The sequence below is a fragment of the Symphodus melops genome, assembly GCF_947650265.1.
Source record: "Symphodus melops genome assembly, chromosome: 9".
NCBI lineage: Eukaryota > Metazoa > Chordata > Actinopteri > Labriformes > Labridae > Symphodus > Symphodus melops.
The window spans coordinates 5,657,691-5,678,421 of record NC_136699.1 but is presented as its reverse complement, the minus strand read 5'-3'; the positions used below and the strand labels follow the sequence as shown (position 1 = coordinate 5,678,421).

The window sequence follows — 20,731 nt, the reverse complement described above, 5'->3', positions numbered from 1 at the left end:
AACTCAGATAGTCAGAAACCAAGTAGGCTACTGAAATGGTGCAGAAAGGAGTTCAGGTTTTTTTGGGGGTTTTTTTTTAAACATTTTAAATGAAAATATTCTCTTTTTGTTCTTTATTCTCCATCACTTTTCAAACCCAATTAAACAATCAATCAACCCTGTCTCTTCTTTTGTCTCATCTCCATCTGCATAATTTCCTTTACATCCTCAAACTATGGCTTTTTAACTCCTTCCTCCAGCTATCGTTTCCTCTTCCTCACTCTGTCATTGTCTCCTTCTGTTTCAATCAGCTTCTACTCTTTTTATGAACAGCTCCTCTTTTACTCTAACTCCTTTCTGCTTTCACTGATATATTGTTTATTTTTTTTCCTTTCGCAAAATCTCGCATTTTGCCCCTCATTTTTTTCTACCCACTCATCTTCTCTCTCCTTATTCCTTCCCTCCTTTCTGCCCCCCTTCCTATGCCCTCATTCCTCTTCGTTATCCTCCCCCCTTCTTTTTCTTTCTTTCACTCTTTCGCTTCCTTCAGCCACCCAACCACAAGACAAATGGACGAATGCCTCGTTGATGATATATAGCCAGTTCCTCCCCCTCCGTCCTTTACAGCCTTAGGGTGGGAGGAGAAAGAGAAGGGTAATGTAGCTATGTATGAGGCTAGAAAAGTAGCCAGAGTCAATGGAGTATGGTTTTGTGGCCTCATTGGCTTCTTTTCCATGCATTAGTGTTGTGATTTACAGTGACAGCATGCTCTGCAGTTGTTGTTATCAGATACTTTAGCCTTGTTTCTGAATTTAGAACAACAAAAACTTGAATTTAGAAAAATGATTTCCTAAGCTTTTCATCATTGCAATACATCATTCAAATACTATGTTGTGTAATGGACACTCAACATTATTGACGAGTTCAAGGACAATTCCAAGCTTTTTAGATTTGGCATGATGGCCCATTTCAATTTACTAATTGAAGAAGGTTTACTAATTAGCTAGGCAGGTTATTGTTATATCGAAGGGGGCAATTTGCACCATTTTTTTAACACACTGTAGATCCAAATGAGACAGGTGCACCCAGGACGCTGTCTTTTAGGCGGAGTCGTTTATATGCAGTTTGCACACATTTCCCTCCGCACATGCTTTGTGGATTCCTCTCTATCTTTTTCTCCCTCAGGTGTAGTGCCTATAAAAGCAACACTATCCTGTTATGGCTATGGACCATTGTGTATATGAGATCATTTATTGGCAGAAGAGTGTTTGATGGATGAAAGTCTGGGCTAAACTATGGTCAACATCACAAATACAATACAAGCACATGAGGATGGATGAGAGAAATGACTGAATAAATAAAGAATTAATGAAATGTGCATTGAGCTGAAGGGCAACTTAATAAAAGCAAAGTAGCTGCAAGTTGATGGATGAGTAGATACAGGTAAATTGATAGGTGGAGGATGATGAAACGGGCCAGTTAATGGATAAAAAAAATTAGTGGGGAAAGTAGATTGATGAAGTGGAGTGAGGGACAAATTGGAGGAAGAGTAAATCATGGATGGAGGGAGGGGATGATAAAGTGGGTAACAAACGTGCTGCTGAACAAAATAAAAAGAAGAAAAGTGAATGATAGATGAGATGATGAAGTGGACTAGTAGCAGACATGACAGGTGCACAAGAGCGGAGTGATGTTGTCAGAGAAATTAGCAGGAGATGTATGTACTGTGAAGGATGGATGGATGGAGTGATGGAAGAATGGATGGAGTGGAGGATGGATGGATGGATGGAGTGAAGGATGGATGGATGGATGGAAGTAAGGATGGATGGATGGATGGAGTGAAGGATGGATGGATGGATGGATGGAGTGAAGGATGGATGGATGGATGGAAGTAAGGATGGATGGATGGATGGAGTGAAGGATGGATGGATGGATGGAGTGAAGGATGGATGGATGGATGGAGTGAAGGATGGATGGAAGAATGGGTGGGGTAGTAAATTAAGTGAGCCCAAAAGGGAAACAGTGGCACAATGGATAAAATAGGCACACGAGTGGATCGGATGGATGGGGAGATAATGGATGGATTGGTGGGTGGGTGGGTGGAGGGATGAATGGATGACATTTTGGATCGATGCAAAAAGTTAAATATCAGCAGATAATTAAATGTCATTATGTGAGCATCATCCCTCTGTATCTGTGTCCGAGAATCTTTTATGCTTGTGATTATTTGTCCTCAGGCTGAATGAGTTCCTCCTGAAAATGTCACCGACTGTTTGAGTTCAGTTCGTCAGTCGTCACCTTTGCTCTGGTTGTTTTTTCTTCACTGATGACTCTTTGTTTGTCTTTTACATTGTTCATGCAAATGGTTTGCCTTGATGTGCGTTACAAAGGTTGTTCTGCCTCTTTTTATACTTCACATTTATAACAAACTAACCAACAGGAAACTGAGAATGTCTAAAAGCATCCAAAATTCCATCATCAGAAGCCTCGTGAGCTGGAATGATCTTTGTGCCCGACTATTAGATGCGTACGTGATCGTCCAGTAAACTATTGTACTAAATAATAAATGCAAGTATATGAGTTGCTTGCACTAATTAGAAATAAAAAGTGTTATTGCAATTAAATTTGAAAGTAGTATAGAGCGTGGTTTTAATAATCATAATGGATCAGTGGTATAGCCATTGAAAAAGAATACTGCATGATAAGTATGCTGCTATGCTTGATTGATTAAGGGACAACTGTACACATATGAAGAGCCTGTGCTGTTCTTCAGTTCACCTCAGATTGACTCTGAGTGGTTTGTTTAATGGTTGACAGCCTGAATGGGCGGCTTAGCGGCGGGGCTCGGCGCCATATCGATTTTGTTGTTTGTCATGTGAACAGATGGCTGAGCATGGCTCCGTGCTTTAGCAAATAATTGCTCCATTAATTACATAATATTCAACACACTGCTTCAGTGAGTCTCTGCTGCATAACTATAAAAAAATCCTGCCTCTGTACGTCTGCCTCACTTGTTCGTTTTCATTCTGAGAGATAAAAAACGTCAAATCAGCGCATCAAGAAAAATGGATATTTGTCATCCTGAAATGATTTTTTGATTTTGAAACAAGCACACAAAAGATCACACTGTTCACTTGATTCCAACAACTTTCTTTTCAGATGTTGTGCTTTCATTTCTTTAAATAATCAGAAGACACATTAAGGGGCCACCGTCATTTTTCAGTGAAGCTGATGTATAGATGAGAGCGCAGATATAAATGAAACAGGACGTTTACGAGGACAGAGGGCAAGAATTAACAATAACATTAAAAAAAGTATAATAATAAACAAAACAATTACCTTTTAAAACATTGACATGTTAAAAGTAGTCTGATCACTCAGTATCTGGCCGTATGTGTATGAGCAGCAACGGGATGGCTGAACCAACCTGATGATGTCATTGTGATGTCATCAGGGTCGCTCTGAGACTTAAACGTTTGAACAGAGTCTCTTTTACAAACTGAAGGTGGTCAGTTTGAAAAACGAAGTATCTTCCATTGTTTTTCAGTGCACTGGAAACAGAGATCAAATAATCAAAAACATCAGTTGTGGAGCGAACAGGTACAAAATTTAGCTCCAACTCATCAGATTGAATTTCTAATTTAGGGCAAGTTGTATCTCAAAAGGCAGTGAGTGTGAACAGTAAAATGTGACAGAGAAACACTGAGAGACGAAGGAAAGTGATGTTGGCAGAGTGAAAAAATTAAGCGGAGGAAGAGAGACAAAAACAGATGGCGCGAGGAGTAAGACAGAGAGTGTGAATAAACAGGAACACTGTCTCCATTCATGCTTTTTCTCCCTCTTATGTTTGTGTGAGTATCTATTTAAAAAAAAACAAAAAAAAAAACCTGCTGTCGGTCTGTGTAATGGTAAAATACTGAAATTAAAAGAAGCTCCCAAGCCGTCACAGAGAAAGGCCAAACATCCAGTTTGATCCCACAGAAATGGCACACTAAGGTTCCTATTGCTTCACATACTCAAATATAGATGAGATATTCCTGCATATACGCCTGAAGAGGTAAAAGTATTGAACACATTTAAATAGCATTGATAAACTAACAAGTCACATTCCAGTACAGACAGCTATTCTGTTTAATAGCCTTATTTTATATTTGTGTCATTTTAACAGCGGAAATCCTACATTACGCAGAAATGGGACAACTTCCCTTTTTAAGCAAAGCAACTTTGGTTCCCAAACTCATACGGAATGTTATGAAAAGAAGAGGCGATGCAGCAGAGAGGTGAACATGACCCTGCTTTTTTCAAACGTGTAGCAATGTCCGGTTTTTATTGGGCATTGTTTCGAGGGAACCTCGGAAACAAATGAGCAAACTCAGGAATCTGGTCTCCTGTATTTTATAAAAACCAAATACACATACTGTACTGTAGATTCTTTTAAAAAAACCAACACCATGCCAAAAGGCACAAGAAGAAGTGAGAGGATCAACAAAGAAGCAGGACATAAATCAAAAGCAGACAGTCTGATTAAGACTTAATTTTAGAAACCCAGAGCAGAAATAGAATGGCATGTGAAGAAATGATGTAACATTTAATCTCTCATGAAGTCTAAATTAAAGGAAGTCAGTGCTATAATAAACCATATTAAGTATTATTAGAATATAAAATATTAAAGTCCAAATGAGCTTCCTCATTGCAACATCATTTTTATAGAATCTCCTCCGACATCCGAGTCCGGCCGCATACGTTTAAAAGACGGGGAAATGAAATGGAGTCATGTATCCTTGCCTCGCCTTCCAGTCTGTGCTGAGGGAATAATTTATCACCACATAGTCACATGAATAAATAATGTTTTATGGCGGTGAAGTCGCTGCCTGGCAGGTCTGAGAGCGAGGCCTGGCATTAGCAGCTCATCATTAATTCATTTAGCGACGTCTCCAGGATTTATTTTCTGTCTTTGGTGGCACTGTGTGAGTGTGTCATTTTGTGTGTTCAAACAGCACTCCGTCATTCAGGATCAACCACATGAATATGCTTGTCAATGTTGTTTACTTTGTGTGTGTGAAAAAGACTGTGTTTAGATCAGCTGAGTGGAGCAGCTGTGGAGAAACAAAGAAAGTAGATGATTTGTAGCGCAGTCATAATGCGTTTACTGGGCTTCACCAGCTTCACCTTCTTGGACAGATATCACATTTAAAGCATCTTGTTTCACCTGTCAAAAACATCTCAAACTTTATGTCATGATTGATTATATCAAAGTACGAAAGCTTTTAACTAACCTCAAATCTTCACTCATAAAGGGCCTTTTCACATCAGGCTTTTTTTTAATGTATTTTAATTAAAGTGGCCTTCTTGGTAAGCAAAACTGCCCATCACATCTTTACAGAACCGTAGGTGACATTCTCCTCATCCTTTTAACCAGGTTCAAGGATACACACACACATTGCTCCCAGCTAGCCTGTCACCCCGTGTTTGAAGAGCTGAGCTTTGGGATGCTCGACTGGACTTGAATGGGAAAATCAATAGAGCGAGTTGGATGAGCGGGCTTAGATGGATCCGTGACAGGAGATGTTTCACACCAGGTTAGCAGGTCTTTCAGTCCTCACCTGTCACAATATCGAAGTTTTAAACATGATACTAGTTCAAATCAAACAATATGGATACCTATTTTGATTCCTCAAAACAAAAAAAGAAGTCCTAAGCACCTGATATCCGGTCATTTCTTGTTTTTAGTTACCAAACAACTGCACTTAAACTCCTGTAGGGCTACTGTTGCCAACATATTTGTCTGATTTAGGGTGGTTTTACCTGGGCCAAACTCTGATTCATTTGATCAGTGTCAACAGAAATATTCTGTACCACTTGAAGAGAGGTGGTCTTGGACATAATTCATGTTTACTCGAGTACGGTCCACAGGAGATGTGAGTACAGCTGTGCTCAAACAAGAAGTGGACCACAGTATGACTTCATTTGAAACGGCCCTCTGACTTCCAAAACATTTTTTTTTAAAGTTCATTTAAGGGCCCTTCATGCTATCTTTCAGAGACAGGTGTGGATGGAGTCAGTAACTGGGAAGAGAGAGAAAGTGGGGAAAGACAACGAGGGAAAGAGCCAAAGGCCAGACCCAAACTCAAGGCCCCTGCACAGGGGGCACACACACACACACACACACACACACACACACACACACACTAGGCTACAGTACATGCACCTTTGATTTGTTTTATGTAAGATTATTGATAATGTTTCACTATATTGTATTTGTATGTCACATCGAGTGTTAACTTCATCGACCATTGTGAGAATGCAAAAGAACATTTATTGACGTGAAGCTTTTAAAGCTTTCATGCATTTTTTTTATTTTAGAAACATTTTAAAATGGCTTTAAAAATAGTTAAGAGACAAAAACATGAAAATCAGCAAAAACTGGAGTAATGAGGTCTTTTTTTTTTTCTTTCTTTTTGCCCAACATTCACAACATGTTTTCATTAAAAAAAGGCAACAGGAAGCAGAATGTGTCTCCACACACTGCTTGTACCTCCTGTAATGGACCTGTCAGCTTTGAACCAAATTCTCACACGTTCAAAGCTTTCCTCTCATTTTTTTCTGTCTCTCTCTCTCTCTCTTTCTCCTCCTTGAACATATCGCCTGTCACAAACATGTTCTGTTGACAGACTCGCATTCGCCTTCCCGAGCCGCTCGCATTCGCACTCTCCGGCCGTGGAAACTCGGAAACAACTTTCCATTAACTGGATAGGATCAGCATGCCGTCCTGCCCGGCCCTGATAACATTATCCCAAGTCACTCAACACTGCCAGCGCCTGGATTATGAAATTAAAAAAAGGAGAAGACGAGGAAGAAAGGGTGTTGTGGGATGGAAGAAGAATGGTTGGGTGCTGGGGGATGGGAGATGAGCGGGGCGAGTGGATCGCCTTGGGGTGCTGTCTTCAGTGATTGTATGGTATATCTGGCTCTGTATGAAAGAAAAGGAGGGTTATGTAAGGTTTTAAAGCCCATGCACCATCACCAGAAAGGAGAAGTTCAGTGTGCTGGAGCTTTTCAGTCCAACGAACGCCAAACGCCTACTGATAAGTCCTTACATAATGAGGCGGCGTTCAGGCCTCGGGTGCCTTATGTGGATGTAAAAGGAGGCAGGTGGAGTGAAGATCGTCCACACAATACCAAAGTGTTGGATTGTTCTTCTCTGTTGTACCTCATATGAAGGGTTATTTTGTACATCTCTGTTATGTTGGGTAGGATACAGAGGACAATAGAGACAGCAGGAAAGAGAGGAGAAGCAGGATTGGTTTGTGTGGCACCAAATTAAATATGACCTGCTTGTTTCTTCTGAGCCGTTTTAAAAAGAGATAAACGTATCCCTGGTCTCTCTCAAGGTAAATGACAATACAGAATTTCATATTCAATTAAACACTGTTGTGAGAATGCATGATCGTGTTTCTGTGTTTGTGCACAACATAGATGTTTATATGTTGCAAGGTTTTTAGTATAAATGAAAACGAAGGAAATACCTCAAACTAAAATGTACAAAGAATGCATGATAACTGAAAATAACGTAAAAAAAACAAGGCTTTGACAAAAAAAAAAAAAAAAAAAAACCCACTGTAACTCAAATGTGTTTTTACATCATTTGTTGAAACGAAATAAAATCATTGAATAAATGTGGTTAGTTTTCGTTTTGCATCTTCATGCTTTATGTCTGGCACAGAGCTTATGTGGCATCATGAAGTTTGTGTGCACAAAGTGATATGATGCTTACTTTTTCTAGCCCTGTTGGGTCTTGAAGTTATCATCAGGCCTATTACAAAAACACGGTCTACAACGGTGTAGCTCATACAAGAGACAAACAACAGGAAGAGATCCTCACTGATATTATTATTTTACTTATATATGTTTGATTTCCGACATACTGGAACAATAACATCACTGGTTCTGTTTCAGAAGAGATAAAATAATATTAGGAAAAAACGGAAAGGTTTCATCTCTGCCATCAATGATAATTGATCATCTTCAAGGATCATGAGTTCAATGTCAAGGTTAGAGTAGCCTTAATACAATTACAGTGTGCGCATGCGTGTATGTCCTTTTCTTCCAGATGTCCTTGTCTGAAGGCTTCATCTCTCTTTTATTCCATTACAGTGTCCTTGAGTGTGTTTCTGTAATGATAACAGAAATGTTCTTCTGCCAGACCGAAAAACACCAGAGGCCACATACATACGCACACGCACAAACAAACACACTCTACTGTATGCAACCCTGCTATACGGCCTGTTTTCCTCTTCTGTCCAGAGATTTAAGTCTGAACCAAATCAAAATAACGACCTATAACGACGAATGCAGACACATAAAAAAAAACATCAAATCAAATCATGTCTCTAAATTCAACAGCAAGCACAGCCGCTGTATCCGGAAAGATCCCATGGTAAACAATTCCATGGATCTGTTACATATCATGGTGTTTATTGAGGGGACACAGGGTGACATGCTACCTTACTTTGAAATGAAAGCATCTGCAGAGTCTTATCACAAAGTCTAAAAGCAGGAAGAGAAGACATTTAACCACTAATAGCATTAAAATACATTTTCAGGATAACCTTATCCTACTTATAAAACTTCGACTAATTTGTAAAAAAATAAATAAATGGACTCAATATGTATTATTTGTATTGCATAGATACCAGTTGTTTTATTCCTTCTTGAGAAATAATCCTCCAGACGCTACATTTAATTTGTTTTTCTTCCTTGAGTCGTCACTGTTTTTGTTTACATTTTATTTTCAGTTACCATCTTTAAAGTAGTAACAGGAAACTCTGACAGCTAGCACCAAAAATAGATACTGCAATCCAAATTCAAAACATTAGAGAGAGTGGCTTCCTCTGCCCCCTGCTACATACTGTAGAGTCAATGTACAGGCAGCTTGCCACGTCACAGTGATTGAAGCTTCAGTGTTTAGCCAGCTCTGCATTGGTCTTGAAACCCTTCTGTTCGCCAACCTATCCATTTTTCAAATGTCTCTGGTCATGCAGCTCATTAGAATAATGTAGAGACCTTTCAGGTCCCATACCATGTTCTGTTGCGTCTTTACTAAATGTGGCATCTTTAGCTTTGTAGATTTCTCTGTCACAGCTAACAGTTGTTGACCTTTTTGACCTCTCTCCTTCTACTGTTGTTGTTCCCTCCCTCTTTTTCCCCCACAATAAGCAGCACAACTGTAAATGAACATCTTCTGGTGGATTGATAGTTAGTTTAAGCTTGACTCTGTGTGATTAGAGCAGCAGCCCTAGCAACAGTCGATTCTCCATAGCAACAGTCTTTTCTTTTTAACATGTTTTTGCTATCAAGGAATAGCAGCTTTGCTATGCATGACTGGCCAATCAGAATCATTTATTGCATAATTAATAACAAGGCGTGTCATTAAGGTTCTGCTTTGTCTTCAGATATTTTTTATGGTGCTTTTACTGTCCAATGTTCTTCCATATTAGCCAATAAGACTGTCAAATATTATTGTTGGTGATACACAGTATTTTCTACATAAATATTAGAAACTGACTGCCCCATGATGGTCCTGCAGTAAAGATTCACAAATACACCAACACACACTTCTCACCAAGGCTCTTCAGAAGATCTGAATAAGTGTAAAATCTACAGTCACTCAGTGAAGATTAAATCACTTAAGAGTGTACAAAATGTTCCTGTCAATACACCTGCATCAAGGACACTATTGTGTACTCTCACAAACACACTATCATGCATGCAAACAGCTTACCCTCCTCGTGCAGAGTTAAATGTGCCATGTCTGTGCGTTCCTACAGACATTTAAGTTTTTGTTAATGAAATCTTGTATGTGTGAAAATCAAACCCTACACACCCTGTAACCCTCACACCTATAAATGAATTGTTGTCCCACACAGCTTGTCCCCATCTCATCCCCTCCCAGAATAAACCGTGTGGCTCAATCTTTCATCCAGTATCTCATCTCATCTCATCTCATCTCATTCTGACCCTATTCAGCTCTGGCAAGTATTGGCAAATTGAAATGACACCAGGCGCTCAGTGAGGGGAGCAGGAGGAATCAGCCTCGAAATGGAAATGCTGTTCTGGTTCACCAGGTGTAATAATTGTGGAGGATTTCATCTTGGTTGGCAGGGATGCAAAAGAGCAGTTTATCAGATAGAGAGACAGGAGCAACAGAGAGATAAAACAGGGATACAATGCAGAGACAACAGGGCATCATTTCAACATAAGGCAATGAGCAACAAGGTTCAACCAGAGGTGTAGTAAGCACCTTCAGTTCACAGATTCAGGTATAAATAACACATGAAAAGATGGTTATCAGCGACCATCCGGAGAAGGCCAAAACAATAGCAAACATGCAATAACTCCAAAAGGATGCAATTTAAAAGTTTTTTTATTTTTTTTTTTTAAACGGAAAAACAGCTACAACAGAAGGAAAGCTGCTCAGTCATCATAATGACATTTCTCCAGGCCTGCAGGGGGAGCACTATCCAAAATAGGGAGATGTCTACACAAGAGAGAGAAAAGCCACTGAATTTGATAAATTTACTGTTCATCAGATCCATCATCTCGTTTTACAATTTCTGCATACTGATGTTGAGTCTGAGGAGGGGGTTCTGGATTTTTATCATGGGTAGTGTTATGGTATTTGTAATCCATATTTGTAATCTGCACTGACCGTCAGCAAACTTTGGTAAATGCAGGCAGCAAAACTCAAGTGGAGCCTTCATCCCTCTTTAACATGATGGCTCCCGTTGGCAATATTCATTAGGAGCCTGTGTGGCTTAGTCGGTAGAGTCGGCCATCTCTCAACTGAAAGGTTGGGGGTTTGATCCCCGGCTCCTACAGCCACACGATTGATGTGTCCTTGGGTAATAAACTTCTGATGGCCACTTTACAAATCAGCCTCTGCCATCATTGTGTGAATGGGTAGTTGTCAAGGGTTATGGTATTTATGTGTCTCTATAAACAGATATCCAAATAAAGAAGAATTCCCTAACATTTGCAGAAACACAGTTTATATATCCCTCTGCACTGTAAAGACCTTTTAAATTCAGGGTCTTATGATGAGTCCAGCAGTGCAATTAAATAAGGTTCGCAGAGTTGGTCATATCTGCTGCAGTGGAAATAAAGGAATAGGTTTTTATAACTGAGATGATGTAATGGCATAGCTTTTGTAACGAGATATTGATTGTCAATATCATTTGGTATTTACTTTACGTGTGGTGCAAGTGTGTTGTCATGTCCTTAAATATATATTTTCAACCTGAATGCATGTTGGGTGTGTGCCGTTGTTTGAGTTTGATGGATTTATTAGAAAAACGTGATTTCATTTTCCATCAAATGTTTACGTCCGGTCAGTGATAAAAGATGTGACTGATGCTTTGGTATTGAGTTACAGACAGATAAGTGACTTTGGGTAAATGGCCTCAGTATTGATTTACTCATTCCCAGAATGGGATTCATGTCACAGGGGTGGAGAGTGTTAAGAAGATCTGATTATCTGTTGTTTTAAAATCTGTGTTGTCTGCTCCCTTGCTCGGTCTGATACTTCAATTATTGGTGGTCTATTGTTGATCGTAGTGTCTAAATATACGTATTGGTGAGGACATTGTGCATTCAGCACTTTCATAATTTTTATTTTTACTGAACATGTGTTTTAAATTAATTATTTGATGTCCTCTTTTTCAGGTCCAGAGGAGAGTCGGTGAAGACGTTCAGCATCTCGACAGGTTGAGGAAGAGTTCTCTCAGTTCTCTCCGGTTTTGAGAAAAACAACAACACAGATCAGGAATCATGGATTTTGTGATGAAACAAGCTTTAGGTGGTAAGTACGCCTAATTTACTAAGTTCCCATCCTGCGCGCAACATTTAGCTTTCTGTGTTTGAAGATTGTTTTTTCACTCGTTCTTGCTATTTAAGGTTTTCAGTGGAAACTTTTTCATCTAAGTGACGTATTGAGTGAGTGAGTGCTGACCCAAGGGGATCAGTAGCCATTAAAATTTACAGTTTATGACATTTGGTGGGAAGTTAGCGCAAAGGAAAAAATGATGAAATCTAGATTCAGAAATTTTTCAGCTTATTTTCTTATGTTTTTGGCCTTGTAGGCCCTTTCTAATAAACAACTTCACTTGTAAATGGAGCACATGGACCAGTCATCTTTATTTCAAATTAAAAAATCCCAATGCTACTTATTTGTAATGTAAACATTTTTTATTACCAACAACAACAATCATCGCGTTCAATATGTTGGAATATACAGTAAATGTAAGGTCCTAGAATAATAATGATGATAATGTGATCACTTTTCATAGCCATGTCCTGGTTTACAGTGTTTTGGACATTGGCTGAGGTTGGATCCAATCTCTAAGAGCCACATAAAAGTCTCTGAGTGAATGTTCTTGTAAGTGAGGGGCCCTCCGGGGCCAAAGGTCATTTTTCCTTTAAATCAACTCTCTCATCAGGTTTCATCAGCTCAGAGAACTAGCAGCCAGATTGAAATGAGATTTATTCCTTTATAGCACAGCCTGCTCTCCCTTTCTCTCCCTCCATCCTCCCAACAGTCTTTCACTTCTCCTCCCTCGTCGACTTCACATCCCCTCTTTCTTATTCATCCTTCTCAGTTTTTAATCTATCAATTCTCCCACCTTTTATTCCCCTGCTCTCTTTACACACCAAAATATTTCTATTAAATGTCCCTCTCCTCTTACCTCATTTCTTCATCCGTCCCTCCTACAGAGCCTTGTAATTTTGTTTCTTGATGGATTGCTTCTGAAACTGTGATATACTCTAATGTCCAAAACCCAGACTGGAGTCAGACCAGGGCCAAATTAAATTCAGACTAATTTGGTCTGGGTGTTGCTACACACTCCCTTGGTCTTGACCAAATTGATGGTTGGGTTTTATGATTTTCAAAGGCTCTTTTTCTCTTTGAGCAAAGTTTTCAGTGCCTCTTCTTGGTTTTGTTAAGAAAACCTCTTCTCTTGAGCTACATGCTTTCAAGTACATGTAAGGAGCTCTTAGGTTGTGTGGATCATGGCGTCTGTTTGTGATGTATCCAGATTCCCAGCTGTGAAAAATGGATGGAAATAGAAATAACAGACATTTCTGAAAATTATGTAATTGACCAGTTTATTGTTAGACATAGACTGTATGTTTGACCTGCTTTTACATTGACACAATTGTTGTTAGGACTGACCATATTTGGACAATTGTCGATGACAGGGGGTCCACAGAATATTCAGACAATGACCTCCTGTTTTGCTATTGAGTATTCTTCTCAACATATTTCTTTTTTTCCCATATTAGCCTATAGAAATAAAATTAATATAACCACTGCAATCACCAGCTGAGATACAAACACCAAGAGAAGGACTAATATCAGTAATTCAAACCAGAACTTGGAAGCGTAGTCTTGTTTTAGATTATGCAACACTGACTGCTAGCTTGCCAGACTAATCCAACAAATTGGCTAAACCGTATCACTTTCCAAAGGGCATATGTTTATCTACTTGTCCACACAATTGGAACATTCAGGGATATAAAGGAGAACTTTTGCAATAAATTAAATTTAATCCTGACCCAAAGCTTTATGGAACAAAATGGCCAGAGCTCCTGGCTTCTGGTTTCTGGACTTGTCAGGGTGGTTTGACAGCTACAAAATGGCAATCAGGCCATTCATTTGCACAAACAGAGTATCTTAACAATGTTCTGTCTAAACAAAATGTTCACTCTCGCTCCATCTGTCTTATTCCATCTATCCATCCAGATTTTACATGTCTTTTAGTTTGCTGTAGCCCCTTGTGTTAGGGCCATTTCGATACTCGTCATTGACTGATCCCTCTTTCTTTTCTATAACACTCATCCAAGCTCTGACGCAGGATTGATGAAATTCACTCTCCTCCATCGTTTTCTATTCCTTCCATCCATCCTTTTGTCCCTCCTGCTGGACCTGCTGCAGATTGGGTTGTTAGCATTTTTTTTCTCTTAACGCTTACCGTCTATTCTTCCATCCCATAGTTTCCATTTATCTGCAGTCGAGTATCATCTAATCTTTTACTTGTCTTTTTCCCTCCATCACTTCTTTCATTCCCTCCACTGTCCGTCCTTTTCCAGGTTGAAGCGATTGTTTATAGTGCTATGACCTTTTCTCCTGGAACAGAGTGGCATTTATTTCATTGGGACACAGCTGGCCGTCCATGAATATATACACACACACACACACACACATACATGAAAATACACACGCACACAGACACAAGGATGAGGTTTCAGTTGTTGTTTTAGTCCCGAGGGGAATGATACCATTTTGAGATGAAGTCTCTCACACCTAATGGGAGCGTTGTGTTTAGGTGGGCATGTCAGGACATCAATCTAACAACAACCCTGCGTGTGTGTGTTCTCATGCATACAAATGAATTGAGTAGCCAAAATTTATTGAACACACGCATTAACTGTTTGATATATTTGTAACTCCCCCTTCTTGCAAAACAAAGGAGTTGCTTGGTTCTTTCTTTTTTGCAGATAAAGTTTTCGATCACAAAATAACACACAAACTGGCCAATAAACACAGAAGTAGACAAGCAACTCCCAATTTCTGGGAAGTGATTTTACATTTTTAGTTCATGTAATGGAAATGTACCAATTGTAGATGTGAGAGGAACTAAATTATGTCAGTCCTGTATCGTGATTAAATCTGCTTTTGAAAATTTAAATCATCATGTAAAAATGCAAAAATGATCCCTGTTCATAGGACAGGTGCCCAGTGAGGGAAAAAAGAAACAGATAAATTTATCAATGCAGCTGAGGTATATATCAGTGCAAAAACACTCACAGAGTTTAATTCTATTTCGAGATATGCAGTCAAACATCCGTAAAAAAACATGCTTCTGCGCACACAACATCTTTTACTTTGTCCATTTTAGCTGCACTTAACTTTTATCTAATTATCCTGCCACACACACACACACACACACACACACACACACACACACACACACACAGGCTTTATTAATGTGATTAGATGCTAAACATCTCCTGAACATTTCATTGGTCTAGACTGAGGTATAGATTTCAGCTGAAGGCCACAGATTGTATTTACTTGTTGTTTAATTAGAAAGCAGATTCATTAGTTTCCATGTTGTGTTACATTCATCAATTGAAGACAGAACCAGGTTGTGGTGCTCACAACAACAATCATAGTGAGCAAGACATTTACGTCAGTGTCTTAATGACTTCCAAGTGCAAAACACTTTTTGGACTTGCTCTTGTATATAACTTCAGCCTTTTGCGTGCATGATATTTGTGGGATTTTGTCCAAAAAAAGATGTCAACTTAATGTTGTTTCTGCTGCTGACAGGTTCATACTGTTTTAGGATGCATGTCTAACAATATTTAGGAAAGGATAAAGACCCATTGTTTTACAGTAAGACACCTTTTTATTGAACAGAAAGAGCTGTAACATTTCTTTCTTGAAAGCCTCCGAAATCCATCAACAAAGTCTGTTATTTTACATTGTCACTGTCATCTGCTTTGCTTTGATTAGTTACACAAATAATTTGTTGAACCTGAATTAACACCAAATAGTAAGTAAGTAATAGTAATAGTAATAGTAAGTAATAGTAATATAGACAAACCCGAGAGAGGGGTAGAACAGCAACTCCCATTGTCTACGAAAATCCTATTTCATATCTAGCTACATCAGTAACCTTTATGCTTAGGTTGTACTGATTCTAGAAATATCCTGCATTTCAAAATATTCCAGCGCTGGTTTGGAGGGGTAAGGAGAGGAAGAAAGATGGTCGTCATATATTCGACATTTTCAAAGGTAATTAGATTTGATCACAGAGTCCATGGCCTCATCAACTGAAAGATGGCATTCAATATTTTGTTCCCGACATGTACATCCGGCCTCGGCTATCTGTGTCTGGATATGAAATGTACGAACCTCTCCCCTTTTCTCATAAAGAAGCTCATATAAGAGATAACGTTCAGATAATCTCTGAGACATCAGCATGAGCCCGTCCTGTCCAGCCAGGTTGAGCTCACCGTTTCATTTCCTGTGCAGGCGCGGGCAGGCGACAAGCGAGCACGCTGCAAAAACAGGAGACCACCGACAGGTTGATAAGGTGACCGAAGACCCTGGAAAGAATCAACGTTTTTTGCCGCTCAAAGGCACTTAAGCAGAACATGCTGATGTGTTGAACACAATGCTGCTCTCCTTCTCAAATATTTCATCAGTAGTGCAGACTTTTCACATGACTTATGAGGGTGTAATTGGCGATGGCGGTCATATTTTATTTAAATGAGCACCATTTTTCAAATCCCTTCACCCCGAACAAATTATGCAGCTGCACCACCATCCATCTGTCCAGTTGGAGGGGGAGCCAATGGTCCACACTTTGTCTCTCTGACTTCTCATTTTCCCCTCCTTGGTTTCTGTCATTTTTCAGCTCAGAATATCTCCCTTTTTACTTTGTCCCGAGCACTTGACCTTCCAAAAATAGTTTTCATACAGTTTTTTCAAGTTCAACTGAGTTTAATGTCAATGATTTAAAGGCATGAAAACCCAATGTCCATGCTTAAACCAGGGCAACTTGTTAGGGACAATGCATAGGTCTGAAAAAATTAACAAAAGTAGGTTTGATTGACTTGTGTGACAAACAGTCAGCATTAACGTCCCTTAGGGTGCATCCTTTTATAGGCCTACATCTATCATATAGTTACTTTATGTAACTAATGGGCACTATTTAATACCTATTTGAACCCAAACCATGACACTGCTGTTTTACAGACCCAAATGTGTTTGGTAAATGTTAAATGGACGTGAGCTTGTATAGCACTTCTCTAGTCTTCTAACTACTCAGAGCGCTTTTATACCACGTCTCTCACACCCATTCAAACACTGACGGCAGAGGCTGCTATGTAAAGTGAACATTAGAAGTCGCCTTGTTTAAAATTGTAGGTATTTCTCTGTGCATTCATTTCAATTCAAAAGCGCTGTTGCAGTTTTAACACGAGAGTGATTACTACACAGCCCAGGTTGCCGATGTTTGGAGAGTTAAAACGTGTAGTGTATAGACACCACACAGTAAAGAAAGGCATGTTTAACCATACATCCTTATTACTTTAAAACAAATAGTAGTTATGTGCTATAACTGCAGGTCAAAGGGTTTTGTGTACATGGTAATACTCTTCTTTGGACATACAGTACAATGTAAAACAGCAGTGTTTTTAGGTTTCCTGGAGCTGCTGAACAGCCTTAACCACCCTTTCTGAAGTTTTCAGATGTATTTAATCAAATGTTATTAAAAGTTTGATGTATCTGCAAAGGCAATCAATTCCTTAACCAGCCTCAGCCAAACTAACTCAATCCAATCTTATAGTCAGTTACTCCAAGCTGCACATGTTTTCTCTGTTTTGGCATCAGTTAAAGCATTAAGCCAGTATAATGTTATTGAATCTCAACCTTTCTGTGTAGCTCTCGTGCATTGAAACCTATGCGGCAAAAAGATTCACCCCATGATAAAAATTAGTGAAGTAATGAGCCATTGCAGGCACAAATTCAAAGTGGTTTGAGCACTTTGCCTCCATCTGTCCACCTGTGGAGACAGCTGTGTGACAATGTTTCAGCTGGCTTCTGTAGAAGAGGAACGGGAGGCTGTGCATAAGGATAAAAAAATATGTGAAGGTAAGGAAAGAAAGAAAGAAAGACAGGGAGGGGATAGGGACAGAAGAGGGGGATGGATGGATTAAAGGAGGCAGCATGTGAAGGGTAAAGAAGAAAATCATCTTCCTCTCTGGAGAGTGCAGTAGAACAAATATGACTTTCTATGACATTATGGTCTACAGCGGCCTGAACTCTGTATGTGTTATTGTAACTTGCACACAGATTGGGTTGGATCTGAAACAACTCCAGAGTCCTGAGAGTAAAAACGTCTTTTTTTCTACCATGGAGATTTCTGTTTCTTGTCACACAAATAGCATAAACCCTTCCACAAAAATATTTATTTCTGCAGAGATTCTTACTAGTGCCAGGCACTTAACATAACAATCAAATCAATTACAAACTGTCCATATAAATGAGCTGTAGAACAAACATGATTCAACATTTAAAGGAATATTATAATTTGTACTTTTTCACTTAACCCTTGCTTCTACTGCTGCCCTGATGAATGTATTAATGGTAATATTAGTTTGTAATATAGTAAGATAATTATGTTGTTCTCCATTGTGAACAGCATTATGACAACACCGTATATATATATATATATATTTTCCCCTTGTGAATGGATAAGCATCAAAGCACCATATATGTACCTGTTTTGTTGTTTGCACACACATAATTACACTGTACATATGCTGTGTGTCTGAGTGTTTTTAAAAACACTGAAGCACACACAGCGGACAGTCTGACCTTAACCCGACTCCCCAGTGAGTCCTGGGGAACATTTCACCCCCACCCCCTCCCACCAGCTGAGCGCTAATTTGTCATCTTCAGATTTGCTGCTGTCTCACATTGCTGCAGGGCAATTAGGTCCACTGTGAGGCCGACAGGACCGGCCACCGCTGGGTTTATAAACCTGAGAGGGAACTGGCCCTTAACGTCACATTTGTCTGAGTAATTTACTCCGATCCTCCCGAAATGTTCCTGTTTGGCTCCTTAAAGAAGCTGGTTTTTATTGCCACATAACACAGAATGACCACCATATTTCAGTTCCTGATGATTATTAGCCATGACTGCAACATTCATATTTAATGATCTTCCTGTTTTCCAATAAGTCAGGCCTGTAATGTTTTCAAACATAAAAATGTCAGTATGAAATCATGAAGAAAACTTTCTCTGGGAGGAGATTCAGAATCCGTCAGACCAGACTGAACCCCTTTAAACATTCATTTCTGCTCATATCCATTCAGTTTCTGAACAACAGGTAAAGAAGGATGTACCAACGGGTCGTAGAATATATCAGCATGTAGTCAGAACATGGTAATGTATAGACAAGGGGTCCATTAGCTCGGAAGCTACAGGTAGCTCGCAAGCAGATTTCCAGCAGCTTGCCTATAGGTTGACCGAATGTAAAAAAATAACTACCGTAAATTCCGGACTATAAGCCGCTACTTTTTTCTCACACTTCGAGCACTGCGGCTTCTACTCCGGTGCGGCTAATGCATGGATTTTTTATGGGGGACAATGAGCTTCTGCCGCAAAAACATTTGACTTCGTCACGTCGGATCTTAATATCAGTCATTTTGCGCTTTATGCACGCACCCTCATGATGGAAAACACACGGAGAAATACATATGATGTAGCTTTCAAGTTAAAGGCGATCGACCTGGCTGTCAAAGAAGCTAACAGAGCTGCTGCACGTTAAGATGACACTGACAGCGACAACAGAGACTGAGGAAGTGAGTAATGAAGTCATTCTGAGGCAGTGAATGGATGGACTTTTTCTTGTGAAATATATTACGGTCATCTTTTTCATCAGCCGTGTTACAGACACCGTCGGCTAGGCTTCGTATTGTAACGGTTCATGTTGTAAAGTCAGTAGTTGATAATGTGTTCATAATTCCGATTATGTGGAGAGTCAGTGAATGCACCAGCGAGGACGTGTTGAGTGGCTGTATGAGAGAACGCTGGAGGAGAGAGTTGGATTGTTACGGAAAGTTATGTGTTGCTCTCTGCTGTAAACGGCGTGGTCACGGCCGACAGTGATCGGGTTATTAAAAGTTATTATTTGAACGCTCTCGTCGTCCTTTAACGTCCGTACGGACGCTACAGTATTTGCGGATGTTACCGGTAGCCTACGTCTGTGTAAATAGCTCTTGTTATAGCGTGGACACCTGCGGCTTATAATCAAGTGCGGCTTATATATGTACAAATACATTTATTTACTTATTTTTAGCCGGTGCGGCTTATATCCAGGTGCGCTCAATAGTACGGAATTTACGGTACTAAAAAATGTCCACTTTAAATTTTCTTAAAGTATCTCTCAGATGAAGAAAGGTTGGAGAACGCTAGTATAGAAAAATTGGACGACCAATATGTGGGCACTTGCTATGGCTACCATCTGCTGCTGCTGCGTGTGCTAACCCTGACATTAGCATGGCTAGTAAGATAGCTGCTCATGAAGGTAATTTAATCAAAAGGATCTTTATGTTATTAAGATATTGGTAACAACAACAAACACTTGGGGTGTCACCATAGTAAAAATGGATGAAACTGCCACATATTTGTGATGAAGTGTTGATTATTATAATACTATACATATTTTTTTTAAAAAGCTGCAGTAAACAATCACAGACAAGTAGCAAAAAACATGTTTTAACATGCATATATTTAGCATTTTCTGCTCTTGTATCTGGTCAGAGCGATTGATGCCGATAATTAACAATCAACCAGCTCTGGTTGGTACAAAGCATTCTAAAGAGTAATCGATAATGTGTTTGTTTGCAGCTAATAATATTAAGTGATCAGCTAAAGCACTCGTGCAACAGTGTACATCTGCCTACTGAGACATTTAATCTGTGAGCTACAGTGCAGATATGATGCTGCTTTTAAATAAGCTCCTCAGCAGTGAAGCATGTTTAGCTTTAGTTTCTTGGCTCTGGTTAAATAAAGGTGTCAGATGGCCAGTCGGCCAGCCTGGCTTTCCTCTCTGCAGCGCCTCAGAGGAATATCAATACCCCGATGAAGTTTTCTCTCTGCTCGAAGATCCATAATTCA

The 20,731-nt window shown here is 39.5% G+C and overlaps 1 protein-coding gene across 1 annotated transcript in view; it reads left to right on the top strand.

The window, feature by feature from the left end:
* LOC306829240 (complexin-2) overlaps positions 1-20,731 on the top strand; it is a 36,560-nt gene that overhangs the window by 12,078 nt on the left and 3,751 nt on the right. The window contains exon 2 of the mRNA XM_079352190.1: positions 11,701-11,836. Within this exon, the coding sequence (XP_079208316.1) occupies positions 11,806-11,836 (31 nt within the window). The 5' untranslated portion in view covers positions 11,701-11,805. The remainder of the gene's footprint in view (positions 1-11,700; positions 11,837-20,731) is intronic.